Raw genomic sequence first — 16,759 nt, 5'->3', positions numbered from 1 at the left:
GATCACATAATTATCCCCCCTCCCCCCAACAGTATAAATCTGACCCTATTTCCAGTTCACTACAGCTTTGACAAAGCGTCATCCAGACATGAAACGTTAGCTCCCTTCGCTGTACATTTTAAAACTGTACCACCTGATTTTGACCAGTGGGATATCCAACAAATGTTTATCCAGAAAGAACACCATGCAGGAAACAATCTATTAGAGTGACTTACTCTGTATTGGAAAAAGTCAAAGCATATTTTCTGTGAATTTAACAAACACTGTTTTATGACCAGTGCTGTGGCTAAAAGTCAGTTTACTGCACATGATTGTCCAAAAACTAGTCAGTAAGTCAACCACTGGACCAAAACCTCATGCAAAAGACTTTTATAGATTGTGCGAAATACAGCAATTTCTAAGTAACTTTTTTTTTGTTTCAGTTCCTTGCTCTCCAAACAATCTATTGGCTTCTCTGGAAAATGGCACTCTGTTCATCTCCTGGACAGAATCAATTTTTGCCACAGAATATGTTGTGTATGCGGTTTTTAATTCCGAAAGGAGTGAGATATGCAGAACAGCAGAACTTTCTTGTGAAGCTTCGAATGTTCCTAAAGATATGATTGAAATTGTTGCTTTAAATTCTGCTGGTGAAAGTGAAACCAGCAAAATAAATTTATTGCAAGGTAAGCTTTCCTGTTGCGTCACAGTAGGTAACGGTTTAACAGCTCCTAAAGAAAATCTATTGTATCGCGACTAGCATATCTCTCTGGATGTTTTCAGCACTCAGAGGGTGCTATACCATGTTTTGTTTTAATTCATTCATGGGATGTAGCATTTATTGCCATTTATTGCCCATTCCTGAGAGCAGTTAAGAGTCAACCACATTGCTGGGGATCTGGAGTCACAAGTAGGCCAGACAGGTAAGGACTGCAGATTTCCTTCTCTAAAAGGTCATTAGTGAACCAGATGGGTTTTTACGACAATTCAGATTTTTACTGAATTCAAATTTCACCATCCGCCACAGTGGGATTCGAACCCGAGAGCATCACCCTGGGTCTTCTGGATTAGTTATCCATCATAGACAATACCACTACACCACTGCCTCCCCACAGTGTTATGTGTTTAGTAACTGTGAGGGCCAATAGTGACTAAATAATCAAATTCCATATTTATTACATGGTACTCTGCGGTACTCAATACTTTTGAGGATAAAACTCTATAAAAACTGTAAATTTATTATTACACTTATTCTTTGACAAATGTGTTTAATTTGTATCCCTCCAATTTTTATAGCTAAGTATGCAGGTCATGGTATACAGTATGTCTCCACTGGAGGTCTCCACTGGAATCTGAAATTCTAAAAAGGTTCTAGAGGCCCCACTCTGTAACCTGGTAGAAAGCTGTAGAAATAATGAAGACCCAGTTGCTATGAGCCTCCCATCATTTCCAAGATTCTCCTCACTTCTAAGGGAGGGGTGGAACAGAACATAACATAAATAGGCGCACAGAATTTAATGCCCCCACTGCCCACGATGTGATCAGGCGGGACAGTGCAAGTTGGAGATCTCACCACTCTCTGACTTAGCTCATGGCAGCTGGTGGAATTTAAATTCAATTCATTCAGAAATTCAATTGATTATTAAAAATCTGGAATTGTCTCAGCATTGGTGCCATGAAAGCTGGTATCAGTAGGACAGACTCAGCAGAGGTGGTACCACCGTGATATACGGTCGAGGGGGAGCTGCCCTGGGAGTTCTCAACAAAGGTTCTGGACCCTGTGAAGTCTCATAGTATCAGGAAGGATCAGCAAGGAAAGGTCATACTGATTACCACCTACTGCCCTCCCTCAGCAGATGAATCAGTGCTCCTCCATGTTGAATACCACTTGCAAGAAGCAATGAGGGCATAGAATATACTCTAGGTGAGAGAACTTCAATGTCCATCATCAAAAGTGGCTCAGTAGCACCACTACTAACTGAACTAGCCAAGTTCTGAAGGATGTAGCTGCCAGACTGAAGCTGCAGTAAGTGTTGAGGGAACAAACAAGAGAGGTTAACCGACTGGACCTTGTCCTCACCAACAGATACATCTGAATATGACAATGTAGGTAGGAGTGACCATTGCACAGTCCTTGTGAAGACACATTGAACATACCCGCTATCATGTTATATGGCACTAACACTATTAAATGGGGATCGATTCAGGACAGATCTTGCCGCATTCATGAGGTGCTACAGAACGTCAGCAGCAGAATTATATTCAACTCCAATCTGTAGCCTCACCACCTGGCATAGCCCTCAGTCTACCACTATCATCAAGCCAGGGGATCAACCCTGGGTCAATGCCAGGAATAGTATCAGGGAAACCTAAAATTAATTGTCAACCTGGTGAAGCTACAGCACAGGACTTCTTGCATGCCAAATCACGGAAGCAGCTTGTGGATAGACGGAGCTAAGCAATCCAGTAATCAGCAAATCAAATCAAGGCTCTGCAGTCCTACCACATCCAGTCGTGAATGGTGGGGAACAATTAGACAACTTACAGAAGGAGGAATCTGCACATATATTCCCTTCTTCAATGATGGGGAGCCCAGCACATCAATGCAAAAGACAAGACATTTGCAACCATCTTCAGCCAGAGGTGCAGGATGGATGATCCATCTTGACCTCCTCCTGAGGTCCCCACATCACAGATGCCAATCTTCAGCCAATTCAATTCAGCCCACATGGTATCAAGAAATGGCTTAAGGCACTGAATATTTCTAAGGCCCTGCCAACATCCCAGCAATAGTACTGAAGATTTACGCTCCAGAACTAACCAGGCCACTAGCTATGCTGTCCCACTACAGCCGCAGCTACCTGACAATGTGGAAAAATGTCCCGGACCAGGCATGTCCTGTCCACAAAAAGCAGGGGAAATGCAAACTAGCCAATTACTGCTTCATGAGCCTGCTGTCGATCCTCATCAAAATGATGAAAGGTGTTGTTAACAGAGCTGTCAAGCAGCACTTGCACAGCAATAACCTGCTCACTGGTATTCAGCTTGGGTTCAGCCAGGGCTGCTCAACTCATGGCCTAATCACAGTCCAACATGGACAACAGAGCTTAACTGAGAGTGACTACACTTGACATAAAGGCAGTACCTATCAGTATGACCCTAGCAAAATTGGAGTTCAGGGGGGAAACTCTGCACTGCTCAGAATCAGGGGCAAAATTCTCCTACCCGCCCCGCCACATTTCTGCCCCGACCGGCCGGCGGGAGTCTCCGTAACACCGGCCGGTCAATGGGGTTTCCCATTGTGGGGCAGCCCCACGCTGTCGGGAAACCCCCCGGCGCCGGCAAAACGGAGACTTCCGCCGGCGGAGAATGACGCCCCATACCTGGCACAAAGAAAGAGGGTTGTGATCAATCATCTCAGCCTCAAGTTCTCACTGCAGGAGTTCCCCAAGATACTATTCTTGGCCTGGCCATCTTCAGCTGCTCCATTAGCTACCTTCCCTCCATCATAAGGTCAGAAGTAGTAATGTTTGCTGATGATTGCACTGTGTTCAGCACACTCTCAACTCCTGAGATACCAAAGCACTTATCTATATGCATCAAGACCCCGACAATGTTCAGGCTTGGGCTGATAAGTGACAAGTAAAATTCACATCGCACAAGTCCCAAAGATTATCTCTAGTAAGAAAGATTCTAATCATCTTCCTTTGACATTCAAGAGCATTAGATCAGTGAATCCCCCAATATCAACATCCTGGGGTTACCATAGACCAGACACTGAACTGGACCAGCCATATAAATACTGCGGCTACAAGAGCAGGTCAGAGACTGGAATGGAATACTCTCCACTTGCCTGGATGAACGTGGCTCTAACAATATTCAAGAAGCTCAACGTCATTCAGGCCAAAATCATCTGCTTGACTGGCACCCCGTCCACCAACTTATCTCTCTATGCTTCCTCGGATCCGCTCGCTCACCTCCTCGTCCGACAACAGCCCCACCTCCAAGCGCCACAACGGGCGCTGGTCCCTCTCCTCCCCCAGCTCTAGGCCTACCCAATGCGGTGCGTGATCCGAAATGGCTATCGCCGAGTACTCGGTATCCTCTACTCTCGCAATCAGCGCCCTGCTCATAACAAAAAAGTCGATCCGGGAATAGGCCTTATGCGCATGCGAGAAGAATGAAAATTCCCTAGCCCCCGGCTTTGCAAATCTCCAAGGGTCCACCCCTCCCATCTGGTCCATAAACCCCCTCAGCACTTTAGCCACCGCCGGCCTCCTACCCGTCCTAGACCTGGAGTGACCCAGTGCCGGATCCAACACCGTGTTAAAGTCCTCCCCCTTTATCAGGCCCCCCACTTCCAAGTCCGGGATCCAACCCAACACGCACTGCATAAAACCCGCAGCGTCCCAGTTCGGGGCGTACACGTTGACCAGCACCACCCTCTCCCCTTGCAGTTTACCACTTACCATTACGTACCTACCGCCATTGTCTGCCACAATGCTCGACGCCTTGAGCGACACCCTCTTTCCCACCAAGATCGCCACCCCCCGATTTTTGGCATCCAGCCCTGAATGAAACACCTGACCTACCCACCGCTTCCTCAATCTTACCTGGTCTTCCACCTTCAGGTGTGTCTCCTGGAGCATGACCACATCCGCCTTCAGCCCCTTCAGGTGCGCGAACACCCGGGCCCGCTTAACCGGCCCGTTCAGTCCCCTTACGTTCCAGGTTATCAGCCGGATCAGGGGGCTACCCGCCCCCCTCCCCCGCTGACTAGCCATAACCCCTCCTCGGCCAGCCATGCGCCTGCGCCCCACGCCCGTCCCGTTCCCCACAGCAGCAGACCCCCGTCCCAACCCCCTCTACTCGCTCCAGCTCGCCCTTCACCATACCAGCAGCACCCCGGTTCCCGCCCCCCCCCCCTTCCCCCCCCACCCCAGCTAGGACCCCTCCTACCTGCATTGCTCCCCCCATTGCACTCCCACAAGTCAGCTGACTCCTGCTGACCCCGGCCACTCCCGCCACTCCTTTGACTCCTCCCATTGTGGGACTTCCCCTCCCCCTCCATTACCCACCAACAGGCTCTCCGCCTCCCCCTTCCATCCCAAGCTAGGGGAAAAACCCGTGCTTCCCTGCCCTGGCCCCGCCCCCTCCAGCCTTCAGCATGGGAAAAAGCCCGCGCTTTCCACCTGCCTGGCCCCACCTCCTCTGGCGCAGCTCCTTTTACAGGCCCAGTCCCCTCACGTCCGACTCGGGCCTCGCCCTCCCCCGCGGGGCCCCATCCCCCCTACCGGCTATCCACCCCCTACTCCGTTTACTTCCCCCCCCCCCCCCCCCCACCAAGAGCCCACCCGACAGACCCAACCAAAACAGTGCCCAACCCACCCTAACCACCCACACCGAACCAAAACTGAACAAGAACAAAGAACCCCCCCTCAAAATGTAACACAACAACAACAATCCCCGACCAGCCCCACTCCCGACCCCCCATCCCGACCCTCAGTATGTGTCCACCTTCTCGGCCTGAACAAAGACCCACGCCTCCTCCGGGGACTCAAAATAATGGTGCCGGTCCTTGTAGATGACCCACAGACGCGCCGGCTGCAGCATGCCAGACTTCACCCCATTCCTGTGCAGCACCGCCTTCGCCCGGTTGGCCCACCTGAGCACACACTCCCGATCAGCGAACCGATGAAACCGTACCAGCACCGCCCGCGGCGGCTCGTTAGCCTTGGGCCTCCTCGCCAGCACTCTATGGGCCCCTTCCAGCACCAGGGGCCCCTGGAAGGACCCCGCGCCCATCAGCGAGTTTAACATTCTGACCACATAGGCCCCCACGTCCGACCCCTCCAGCCCTTCCGGGAGGCGCAGGATCCGCAGATTCTTCCGCCTCGACCGATTCTCCATCTCGTCGAACCGTTCCTGCCATTTCTTGTGGAGCGCCTCGTGTGCCTCCACCTTTACCGCAAGGCCCAAGATCTCGTCCTCGTTATCTGAGATCTTTTGTCGGACCTCGCGGATCGCCACCCCCTGGGCTGTCTGGGCCTCCAGCAGCTTATCAATAGAAGCCTTCATCGGCTCCAGCAGGTCTGCTTTGATCTCCCTGAAGCAGCGCTGGATAACCTCCTGCTGCTCCTGCGGCCACTGCATCCACGCTGCCTGGTCCCCATCCGCCGCCATCTTGCTCTTCTTCCCTCGCACTTTCTTTGGCTTCACCACCACTTTTTTAGTCGTCCCGCCCCTGGTCCAAGCCATACACTGTCAGGGGAATGTTGCAGTCTTCTTCCCACACCGGGAAATGTCGAAAAAATGCCGTTGGGGGCCCTGAAAAGAGCCGAAAAGTCCGTTCCAAGCGGGAGCTACCGAACGTGTGACTTAGCTCTGCATAGCCGCAACCAGAAGTCCCCCCCCCCCCCGCCGCGTCCACCAACTTAAACATTCACTCCCTTCACCAGTGGCAGCAGTGTGTACCATGTAAAAGATGCACTGCAGCAACTCATCAAGACTCCTTTGACAGCACTTTCTAAACCCCTCAACCCATCACCTAGAAGGACAAGAGCAGCAGGCACTTCCCCATCAAGTCGCACACCATTCTGACTTGGAACTATATTGCTGTTCATTCACTGTTACTGGATCAAAATCCCAGAAGTTTCTTTTAACAACACTGTGGGTGTACCGACACTACAGAGACTTCAGCAGTTGAAGAAGGCGGCCCACCACCACATTCGCGAGCACAATTGAGGATAGGCAATAAAGGTTAGCCACGCTAGTGACGGCCACATCCCACGAAATAACGTTTTGAAACCCTAATAGTTGGATTTGAGTATTTAAACCTAAAACTGTACACAATGAAATTTTATACTAAAGTACATGGAGCAAGAACCATTTATTTTTAGTGAGGACTATAGCAACACACCAATATAGCATTCCTGTTCATCTGTATGGTTTACAATTATCATTTATACCATCTTTAAAAATTATAGAAATCTACAAATGTACAAGATTATCAAGAGTCAACTCCGTTGCGATTCCCTATTTCTAAATTGTACATTCTATGTTTTATTGAAGTCAATATCAGTTTTCGCCAACATGTAATTACCTGAATTAAGAATTTGTACAACTTTTTATTGGGTTGTGGGGGATTTGCCAGGGGCAGTAATTTTCCCAAATAAGAGAGCTGGAAACCAAAAAATGCAATCAATCCCATGTATTCTTGTGTGACAGTGTAACCGAGATAGTCTCTGCCCAATCTCTTAGCTGAAGAATGTGTTTTGTTGCTAGGACAGCTAAAGGAAGGTAGGGAAACTGTAAAGGTAAATAAATAACCTATGAGCCATTGCGCTGAGCTTTTATTGCCTCACACAGGTTATTTTCAGTTCATACCCTCTTCATTTCTGTCACTTTATAGACAGTCAGTTGCTGCTGAGAATCCCCTTAACTACAATACATTTTATGCTTCGTACCATTGATAATTTGTCATGGTAGACGTATGCAGCATCTAAAAACAATCTGAATAGTCAATTACTTCTTTGCCAAAGCCTATGGGCAGGATTCTCAGTCTCAGAGACCAAGTGCTCCCACCAGCAGAGAATCGGGACTGTGTCCCGTTGGGGCTCTGAGCGGCGCCTAGGTGATATTCACAAGCCTTTACAGTGGTAAATTATGCATAGCGGCGAACACGCCAGTTTCCCTGCACTTACTGGCCTCGGGCCGCCATTTTGAACGGGCGCTCCAATGCCAGTGTTCAGAGACAGGTCCCCTCCCCTCCACAAAGCAAATGTTGACACCCTGCCAATGAAAGGAGCACCCCCACCCCCTCATTAAGGAGGAACATCCTCCCCCCAAACACAGGAATAATGGGTCACTCTCACCCCCCCCCCCCCACAGCACGCATACATGAGGGTGACCCAATGTCCCCCACCTCCAGGCCCTTTCTTCAGGCTCCCCCTCTGGCATTGCCAGTAGTGTACTGCTAAATTGCCCCTTAATTGGGAATTGGGTACCCTAAATTTAAAAAAAAGAACATATGGATGTTTGATTGGAAAAGGCAAAGATCAATGAGATAAGAAGGCATCGGAACCAAGTTAGCAAACACGTCTACTGATTAGCCTGATATTGAATACAAAATAAACATGTTCCTACATGACATCAGGAATACTCAGTTACAACAACTGACTAAGTCAAATTCATATTTATCTAATGGCATTCTGGGAGATTTTGTATTTAATTTCATGATTATCCATTATTCTGTGAAAATGAAATAAATAGCCATCCCATTGATAAATATTAATAAAATCCGAGGGTAAAATTAAAGAGTAGGCAATCATAAAATTAGGATTAACTGTATTAAATGCACATGAAGAATGTAGTGGGAAGATTAAAAAGGAAGATTAGGGCTAAAAAAGGGCTAATAGTAAAGATGAAAACAAGTTAACAGTATCAAAGGAATAATCATGTCTTTTGATGTATATTTAAAAAAGTAAAAGAATAATTAAGGAGGGTAGAACTGGATGAAACAGAAGATTTAATGAGGAGTATGAAAGTACGACAGATATTAAACAAATATTTAGCATTACAAATGATGGTTGAAGTAAAAATGTAGGTGGATTTAAGAAGGATGTGGAACAATTGGCGGAGGTAACTATAGAGAAGAGTTCAGTTCTTAAAGAATAAAAGATAAAAACATGGAACAAGTGTAGACGTACAATGGAAACATATTGGCATCATTGGATTCAAACGTATAATTTCCTGAAAATGCAAGGTAAGGCAGATAAAGCACCTTGGAGGTCACATAGGGCACGATCAAAGGAGCACTGATAAATGTTTACAGAACACAGGTTTAGGCTATTGTTAAAAAAATATTGTGGACAGTTTTTGGGCACCTTATTATACAAAAGGCATTAACTCAATTGAGAACATTTCACCAGAGTGATGCTAGAGATGAGAAACTATAAGAACAGGAATAGGCCATTTAAATCCTCGAGCCTGCTCTGCCTTTTAATATCTTGGCTGGTCTGTGACCTAATTCCATTTACCAGCTTTTGCCCTACATCCCTTCATAGCCTTGGTTAACAACGTATCAATCTCACATTTTAAATTAATAATTGACCTATCGATTGCTGTTTGCACAAGAGCATCCAAAACATTTGCCACCATTAGTATGTAGAAGTGCCTCCTAATTTTGCTTTAGAAATTTTTAGCTCAAATTGTTAGACAATGCTTCCTAGCCCTAGAAACCCCAACCAGCAGATGTAGTTTTTCTCTATTGACCCTACCTGTTCCCCTTAATATCTTGAAAATGTCAATCAAATCACTCCTTAACGTTCTACCCCCTTGTGTTCTGGTCCTCTAGGTATGAAGCCAGCTTAGAATTAGTCTTTTTGATGATTTTATGTATCAGTTCATTACATTTGAATCATCTTTATTGATAGTTACAAGGAGCGACTTGAGATACTAGGGGGATGAATTTCTGGTCCCACCCGCTGAAATCGGGAATCCCGATCAGGTGGAGAATCCCATGTCGGCCCAAAATCAAAATTGGCGCCAGGCAGCAACTTCGAAAGTCAGAACAAGGATTTTTCTAAACATGGTTAGGATCAATGGAAGGTTCTTCAGATGCATTCAAGCGTGAAAGGAAAGATAAATAAACAAACCTCCTTTCTGTTGTGTATAAACCATTAAGCTGTAAATCAAAGGCTAGTTAAAAGTCCTTATTGTAGTCCATGAGGAACCCCGAAAAGGTCAATCGAAAGTAGTTTATTTTCTACTTCCTAGTTAGGGAATACAGCAACTAAGCAATACTCCCTCTCAGCCGGGACCATCCTGAGATGTCGGCTCCCTCTTGGGCTGACTTTATCTCAGGGAATAAACAAGCCTATGCCCCTCAGCGGGGTATTCTATGAACCTCACGGAGAGATTGATCAAGTCATTGCCATGGGTCTTGTGAGGGTTATAACAGTACTGCACTGTGAAATTGAATGAATACCAAGAATTTCAAAGGATCTCAGGGGATTTCAAAGCTTTCCAAGTGTTGTGATTTTTTTAGTAAGACTTAAGACTTCAAAAAGCAGCAGTGTTAAAAGCATAGGGCTGAGTGAGCAGATGTGAAGAAAGGGGCTTCCTGGCTTGTATCATCAATGAACTGTCTGATCTGCTTATCAGTTATCAGGCAAAGCCATTCAAAGTGTAAAGGCCTCTTCAACGTTTCCACAATTCACAGACAAGGATGGTGGTTTTGACCCGCGAGCTGCCTGAAATCACCATGCCAACCAAGAAATGTCTTCAGGTTTCCCAGGGCGAGACGGGAAAGTCCAAACATGGGGCCCCCATCCCAGAGGAGAGTCCCAATCTCAACTCCTTAACTCCAGCCCGAGCCCATCCAATACCCAGGACCCTTGGGGGACCCGCGCAATGCAACTGGCAGAGGCAGAGGGACACAATTACCTCCTTGACCTTCCTCGGGATCTGACTCGCCCGGCCAGGCTGCCATTGCCAGGGTGTCCATGCCGGGATACCAGGGGGAGTGCACTATTTGCACTGCCAAGTGGCAGGGCCTGAAGGGGGCTGGAGGGCCTGAAGGGGCAGGGGGTTTGGGTCACATTCATACATATTGGTGTGGGGGGGGGGGGGGGGGGGGGGGATTGAGCAGTTATTTCTGTGGTGAGGGGGGAGGATTCCCTCTTTGCTGTGGGATTGAGCGTGTACCCCTTGTCAGCGGGAGGGGGGGGGGGGTCACAATTTCCATTTTAGGGGAGGACTGCCTCTGGACGCTGGGATCGTGGCACCCTTAACAAATGGTGCACCAAGATCAGTAACTGTAGGCTGGCCTGTGTGATAGCCACTGCGCATATTTTACCATGCTAATGGTAAGGGAATCCCACCTCGGTGACACTCCTGGTGCCTACGGAAACCATTCCAATTTCCCCGCTGGCGGGGGCACTTGGTCTCGAAAGCAGAGATTTGTGCCATGGGAGTGTTTTTATTCGAGCAAAGAAGGCTGAGGAAGAGTTTTTGAGGTTTTCAAAATTATGAAGAATTTTGACAGTGAGTAAAGAAATATTTTTCTTCTGGTTGAGTGCATGCAAAGCAGTCACCAATTTAAAATTGCCACTCAATGAGTGAGGAGAGCAATTGGGAGATATTCCTTTAAACTGGTCATTGTTGGGTGTATGGCGTGCTTTGTCACAGTGAGTGGTTAATGCAGAGACAACTGCATTGTTGAAGTGTAAAGTGTTATTTTTGAAGCAGAGGATAGTACAAAGCCACAAGAGGAGAGAAGGCCAGTGGGATGCGTTTTGGATTGTTCTATCAAAGAGCCAGTACAGATTTGGCGGGTTGAATGGGCTCCTTCTGTGTTGCAAATTTCTGTAGGTTTATGATTCTAACAGAAGAATGGGGAAATGGCGATTCAGGGTAGAAATATACATTATTTGAAAAAAACGTTTCACAATTCAGATTGTAATTGTTTGCTCTATTTTCTCTCTAGACTCTTCTACCCCTCCAAAAATACTTTATTAAAACCGATACACAATGTAGGTTCCCTGAAGAGGATGTGGAGGACTTTACAGTCATAATGAAGAGCGTGTAACAAATCTATATCGAATTTGTTACAAAGATTAATGTCAGCAATATCTGGTCTTTCAGGTGTAACATTACATATTGTAAGAGTGTCAGCAAAGAATCCCATTAAATGTAAGGGATACTTTTACATCAGTGGAAATGCCAAGTTCTGATCTCACATTCATGGTGAAAATTCCATTTTGCTTAGCTAGCTACAGTAATGTCTCTATCTGCCACAGTGATGGTTTACCAGTCAAGCCTAGTAAACCTAGTCATATAGAATACTATAAAAAAATATTTAAACTTGCAAGCTTGATTATTTTTCCTGTCTCCTGGAACTATGATTATAACAAAATGCCACTTGGAAAAGGCAGGCTAATGAAATTTCTTAACACCCAGTAGACATTCAATTACATTTTCTATACACATGTTTCTAATAAAATGATATTTTCTTTTGTGATGTTTCTGTCATGATTATTGATGGCTATATACCTGTATCATGTACAATTATGCAATTAGAATGATTTTATTTGAACTTTGTGGTACACAAAGAGAAAGTCAAATTTCACTGTAGATGCCAAGTACAATTATTTCAATTGCAAAATCTTTTTGACCTGTATAAAATATATTTTTACTGGTTTTATTATAAAATACTGGTCCTGCATTTGCTGCATATAAATAAAAAATATCTCAGCATTTTAGTAGTCATTTTTGTTTAGATCCAGTATTTTTCTTTTTTTTTTATATTTTATTAAGGCTTTTTTTTTAAAAGCTTATTTATTTGTATAAACAACAAATAAGAGCAGAAGCAAAATTGTACAACATAATAAATAACCTGCACCCACACCGCCCCCCTTGCCATTCCCCTCCTCCCACCCTGCCTTCCCCATTTTAACCCCCGTATCCTCCCCCTCCTCCCTTTCCCCTCTGCTGACACCTCAATCCTCCTTAAAGAAGTCAATAAACGGCTTCCACCTCTGGGCGAACTCATCAACCGACCTCTCAAGCCAAACTTGATCCTCTCCAACCTCAGGAATTCCATTAGATCGCTCACGCACTACCCCCACTTTTGGCAGCTCTGAGTCCCTCCGCCCAAGCAAAATCCATCTCCGTGTTATCAGGGAGGCAAAGGCCAAAACATCGGCCTCCCTCACTCCCTGGACTCCCGGGCCTTCCGACAACCCAAATATCCCTACCTCTGGGCTCGGAATCACAATTACACCCAACACCTCGGACATTATGTCCACAAACCCCTGCCAGAACACCTTCAGTTTCAGATAAACCCAAAACATGTGGATATGGTTTGCAGGCCTCCCCGCACACCGTCCTCTACTCCCTCAAAGAATCTACTCATTCTTGCCTCCATAATATGTACCCTGTGAACTACTTTAAACTGAATAAGGCTGAGCCTTGCACACGTAGAGGACACATTCCCCCTTCACGGGGCCTCTTCACACATCCTGGCCTCCACCCCCACCCCCCAGCTCTTCCTCACACTTCCATTTAACATCTCTCTTCGGGGGTCCCTCCCAGTCCATCAGCTCCTTATAAACCTCGGACACCTACTCCTCCTTCGATAGCACCTTATCCTGCAGGACTGGGGCCTTCCCTGCCGCCATCGCTCCCATACACTCCATCACCTCCCTCAACCCAATGGGGGCCCCCAGTCCCTCCAGGTCCTCGTCGACTTGGGAAATTCCAATCCATCCAGGAACTGCCGCATTCCCACCCTGCCCCAACCGGGGCCTCTGACGCGTATAGCTTCCTATAAAACTCCTCGAACACCCCATTCACCCCCACCAGGTCCAGTACCACCCTCTCCACCCCATCCTTCACTCTTCCAATCTCCCTCGCCGGCTCCTGCTTCTTAGGTTCGTGAATCAGCGTCCTGCTTGCCTTCTCCCCGTACTCGTACATTGTCACCCTGGCCCTCCACAACTGCCCTACCACCATCCCCATAGACACCAGCCCAAACTCCATCTGGAGCCTTTGCCTCTCCTTGAACAACCCTGCCTCCGGGACTCTAGAGTACTTCCCATCCACCTTCAGAATCTCTTCCACCTCTGCTCATTGCACCTTTTCCCTGTGCGCCTAAATCGAAATAAACTTTCCGCCCCCCACCCGAACCACTGCCTTGAGTGCCTCCCACAGTGTGGCGGCCATAACTTCCCCCATAATGTTGAGTTCCACATACCCCCAGATGGCAGCCTTCACCCGATCGCACACCACCTCATTCGGCAACAACCCCACATCCAGCCTCCACTACGTGCACTGGCCCCCTCAGTGCACTCGCAAATCCACCCAGTGCAGTGCATGGTCTGAAACCACAATTGCCGAATACTCCCGAGTCGACCACCCCCGCCAGCAACGCCTTGTCGAGCACAAAATAGTCCATCCGGGAGTACACCCGGTGCACGTGAAAGAAGTACGGAAACTTCTTTGCCCTCGGCCTCCCAAACCTCCACGGATCTACCCCGTCATTCGTTCCATGAACCCCTTCAGCTCCTTCACCACCACCAATACCTTCCCTGATCTCGGGCTCGACCGGTCCAAACTTGGCTCGATGGCCGTGTTAAAATCCCCGACCCCCATGATCAACCGGTGTGAGTCCAGGTCTGGGATCTTCCACAGCACCCATCTTATAAACTCCACATCGACCCAGCTTGAGGCATAAACATTTACCAAAACGACTGGCAGCCCCTCCAGCTTCCCACTCACCATCACTAACCTCTCCCCCCGAGTCTGTCACAATGTTCCCCACCTAGAACGCCACCCGCTTATTCACCAAAACCGCCAGCCCCTCGTCTTCCAAGTCCAGTCCTTAATGGAACACCTGTCCTACCCATCCTTTCCTCAGCCTTGTCTGATCCCCAATTTTTAAATGCGCCTCTTGTAAAAAAGCCACGCCCACCTTCAGACTCCTCAGGTGCGTGAACACACGTGACCGTTTGACCGGCCCATTCAGCCCGCTCACGTTCTACGTGACCAGCCTGGTTGGGGGTGCTCCCCGCCCCTCCCCTGCCGATCAACCATATCCTTTTTGGGCCACCCATGTCACACAACCCTCCAGGCCCACCCTCAGATGTCCACCGCTATCACTCTCTTTCCCGCCGCACCACAACAACCTCACCTTGCCAGCACCCCTCCCCCTCCCCCTACCACAAACCAAACAACAACCCCATCCCCCTCCTCTGTGCCAACCACCTGACCACCCCCTCTGCGTTCCCGTTAACTAGCCCACCCAGCAAGCCTGGCAACCCTCGCCGAAGGCCTCCAAGCCTCCTACCCCCACTGACCCCCCTCCCCCCACCGTTTGCACTCCCTCAAAGAAACAGACAAAAGATGCATTCACCCTTGATGCTCCCCAAGCCCCCCACCAGCAAGCCCAACAGAACATTTCAAAGGAGAAAAAGCTTTCCAGCCACCACCAAAAGAAACCACCTCGTCACACCACCTCAAACGTTCAATGTCCTCCTCCTCCTGCTAGTCCATTGTCCCTCAAAAATTCCATCACCTCCTCTGGGGTACTAAAATCATGTTCCCAATTCTGGAAAGTCACCCAGAGGCGGGTTGGTCCAGCACCCCAAACTTCACCCCATTATTGAAGAGGGCAGCTGTGACCCGGTTAAACCCGGACCTCCTCTTTGCCAGTTCTGTGCCCAGGTCCTGGTACGCCCGCTGCTCGTTCCCTTCCCAGGTGCACCTCCTCGTCTGCCTCGCCCATCGCAGAATCTTCTCCTTGTCCAGTGTGGTAAACCACTGTTGTACTTATATTAGAGGATGTACGGTAGAACCTGCACTACAGGTTCGCCTGTGGCCCCTGCCTGCTGGCTCCGCCCAGGAGGCGGGGTATAAATATGCGTGTCCTCCAGCTTGCAGCCATTTCGCTAGCTGCTGTGGGAGGCCACACTTCTGATACCAATAAAGCCTCAGTTTGGATTCAACTTTCGTCTTTAGTCAAATAGATCGTGCCTCAATTTATTGGTATCAGTTTCGAAGGATGGACCTCCGTATTAAACCAGATCACCTGCAGCTGGATCATCACTCAAGCGACGCCAGAAGGGGCTTCCAGCACTGGCTAGCTTGCTTTGAAGCGTATATCAACGCGGCGCCGACTCCTGTTCTGGAGGCTCAGAAGATCCAGATCTTATATTCCAGGCTGAGCTCCAAATTCTTCCCGCTGATCCAGGATGGGCCAAACTACGCCAAAGCCATGACTCGACTCAAGGACAATTACAAGCAGAAGACAAACACGCTCTTCGCCAGGCAGGCGCTCGCAACTCGTTCTCAACTACCATAGAAGTGAGTCCATAGAAGACTTCTGGAGGGCCCTAATCCCACTAGTCCGGGTCTGTGACTGCCAGGACGTTACAGCTAAGGAACACTCAGACCTCCTTATGCGGGATGCCTTTGTGACTGGAATTGGGTCAGACATCATATGTCAGCGGCTCCTAGAAGGAGCCACGCACAACCTCGCAGAGACTAAAATGCTAGCGCTGTCCATGACAGTCGCCCTGCGCAACGTCCAGTCCTACGCCCCCAAATGCTCGGCCCACCCCTCCTACGCTTCATGGATCTCACAGGCAGCCGCCCCAGCGGGGGCACTGCCCACCCAATACGCCTGCGCTACACGCCAGCCAGCAAACCCCGGGGGGCCCCGATGCTACTTTTGCGGCCAGCAAAAGCACCCCCGCCAACGCTGCCCGGCCCACGCTGCCCTTTGTAAAGCCTGCGGGAAGAAGGGCCTCTTCGCCGCGGTGTGCCAGACCCGCTCAGTGGCTGCGATCGTCCCCCCACCCCCCCCAGTCACGGACAATGGGCGCCGCCATCTTCTCCCCTCCCAGACCATGTGAGATCAGTGGGTGCCGCCATCTTCCCCTCCGCGCAACACGTGCATTTCATGGGCACCGCCATCTTGCTCCACCCCCGCAATGTGCGTTTTATGGGCCCCGCCATTTTGTAACCCCCAAGATCTTTGGGCGCCGCCATCTTGTCTACCCCTCAGCACATGGACACCACCAGCGTTCCAGGATCTGAACTCAACGGCCGCCCCATTACCCGACGACCAACCAAGGCTCGCCTCCATGTCACTCGACCAGTCTCGCCCGCATAACCTGACCAATGGACCCACCAGCGTGAAAGTTGACGGCCATGTGACCTCGTGCCTGCTGGACTCCGGGAGCACCAAGAGCTTTATACACCCGGATACAGTAAGGCG

General features: G+C 48.8%; 1 protein-coding gene across 1 annotated transcript in view; it reads left to right on the top strand.

Annotated features, from left to right (window-relative positions):
* Positions 1-12,205, top strand: part of LOC140426523 (uncharacterized) — a 210,174-nt gene extending 197,969 nt beyond the window's left edge. Inside the window, exons 48-49 of the mRNA XM_072511403.1 lie at positions 423-665; positions 11,468-12,205. Coding sequence (XP_072367504.1) covers positions 423-665; positions 11,468-11,499 — 275 coding nt within the window. The 3' untranslated portion in view covers positions 11,500-12,205. The remainder of the gene's footprint in view (positions 1-422; positions 666-11,467) is intronic.
* The last annotated feature ends 4,554 nt before the right edge of the window (positions 12,206-16,759 follow it).

Source organism: Scyliorhinus torazame, chromosome 7 (assembly GCF_047496885.1).
Source record: "Scyliorhinus torazame isolate Kashiwa2021f chromosome 7, sScyTor2.1, whole genome shotgun sequence".
In the NCBI taxonomy this organism is placed as follows: Eukaryota; Metazoa; Chordata; class Chondrichthyes; order Carcharhiniformes; family Scyliorhinidae; genus Scyliorhinus; species Scyliorhinus torazame.
Note: the sequence above shows the minus strand (reverse complement) of the source record. Positions and strands in the feature narration are given on the sequence as shown.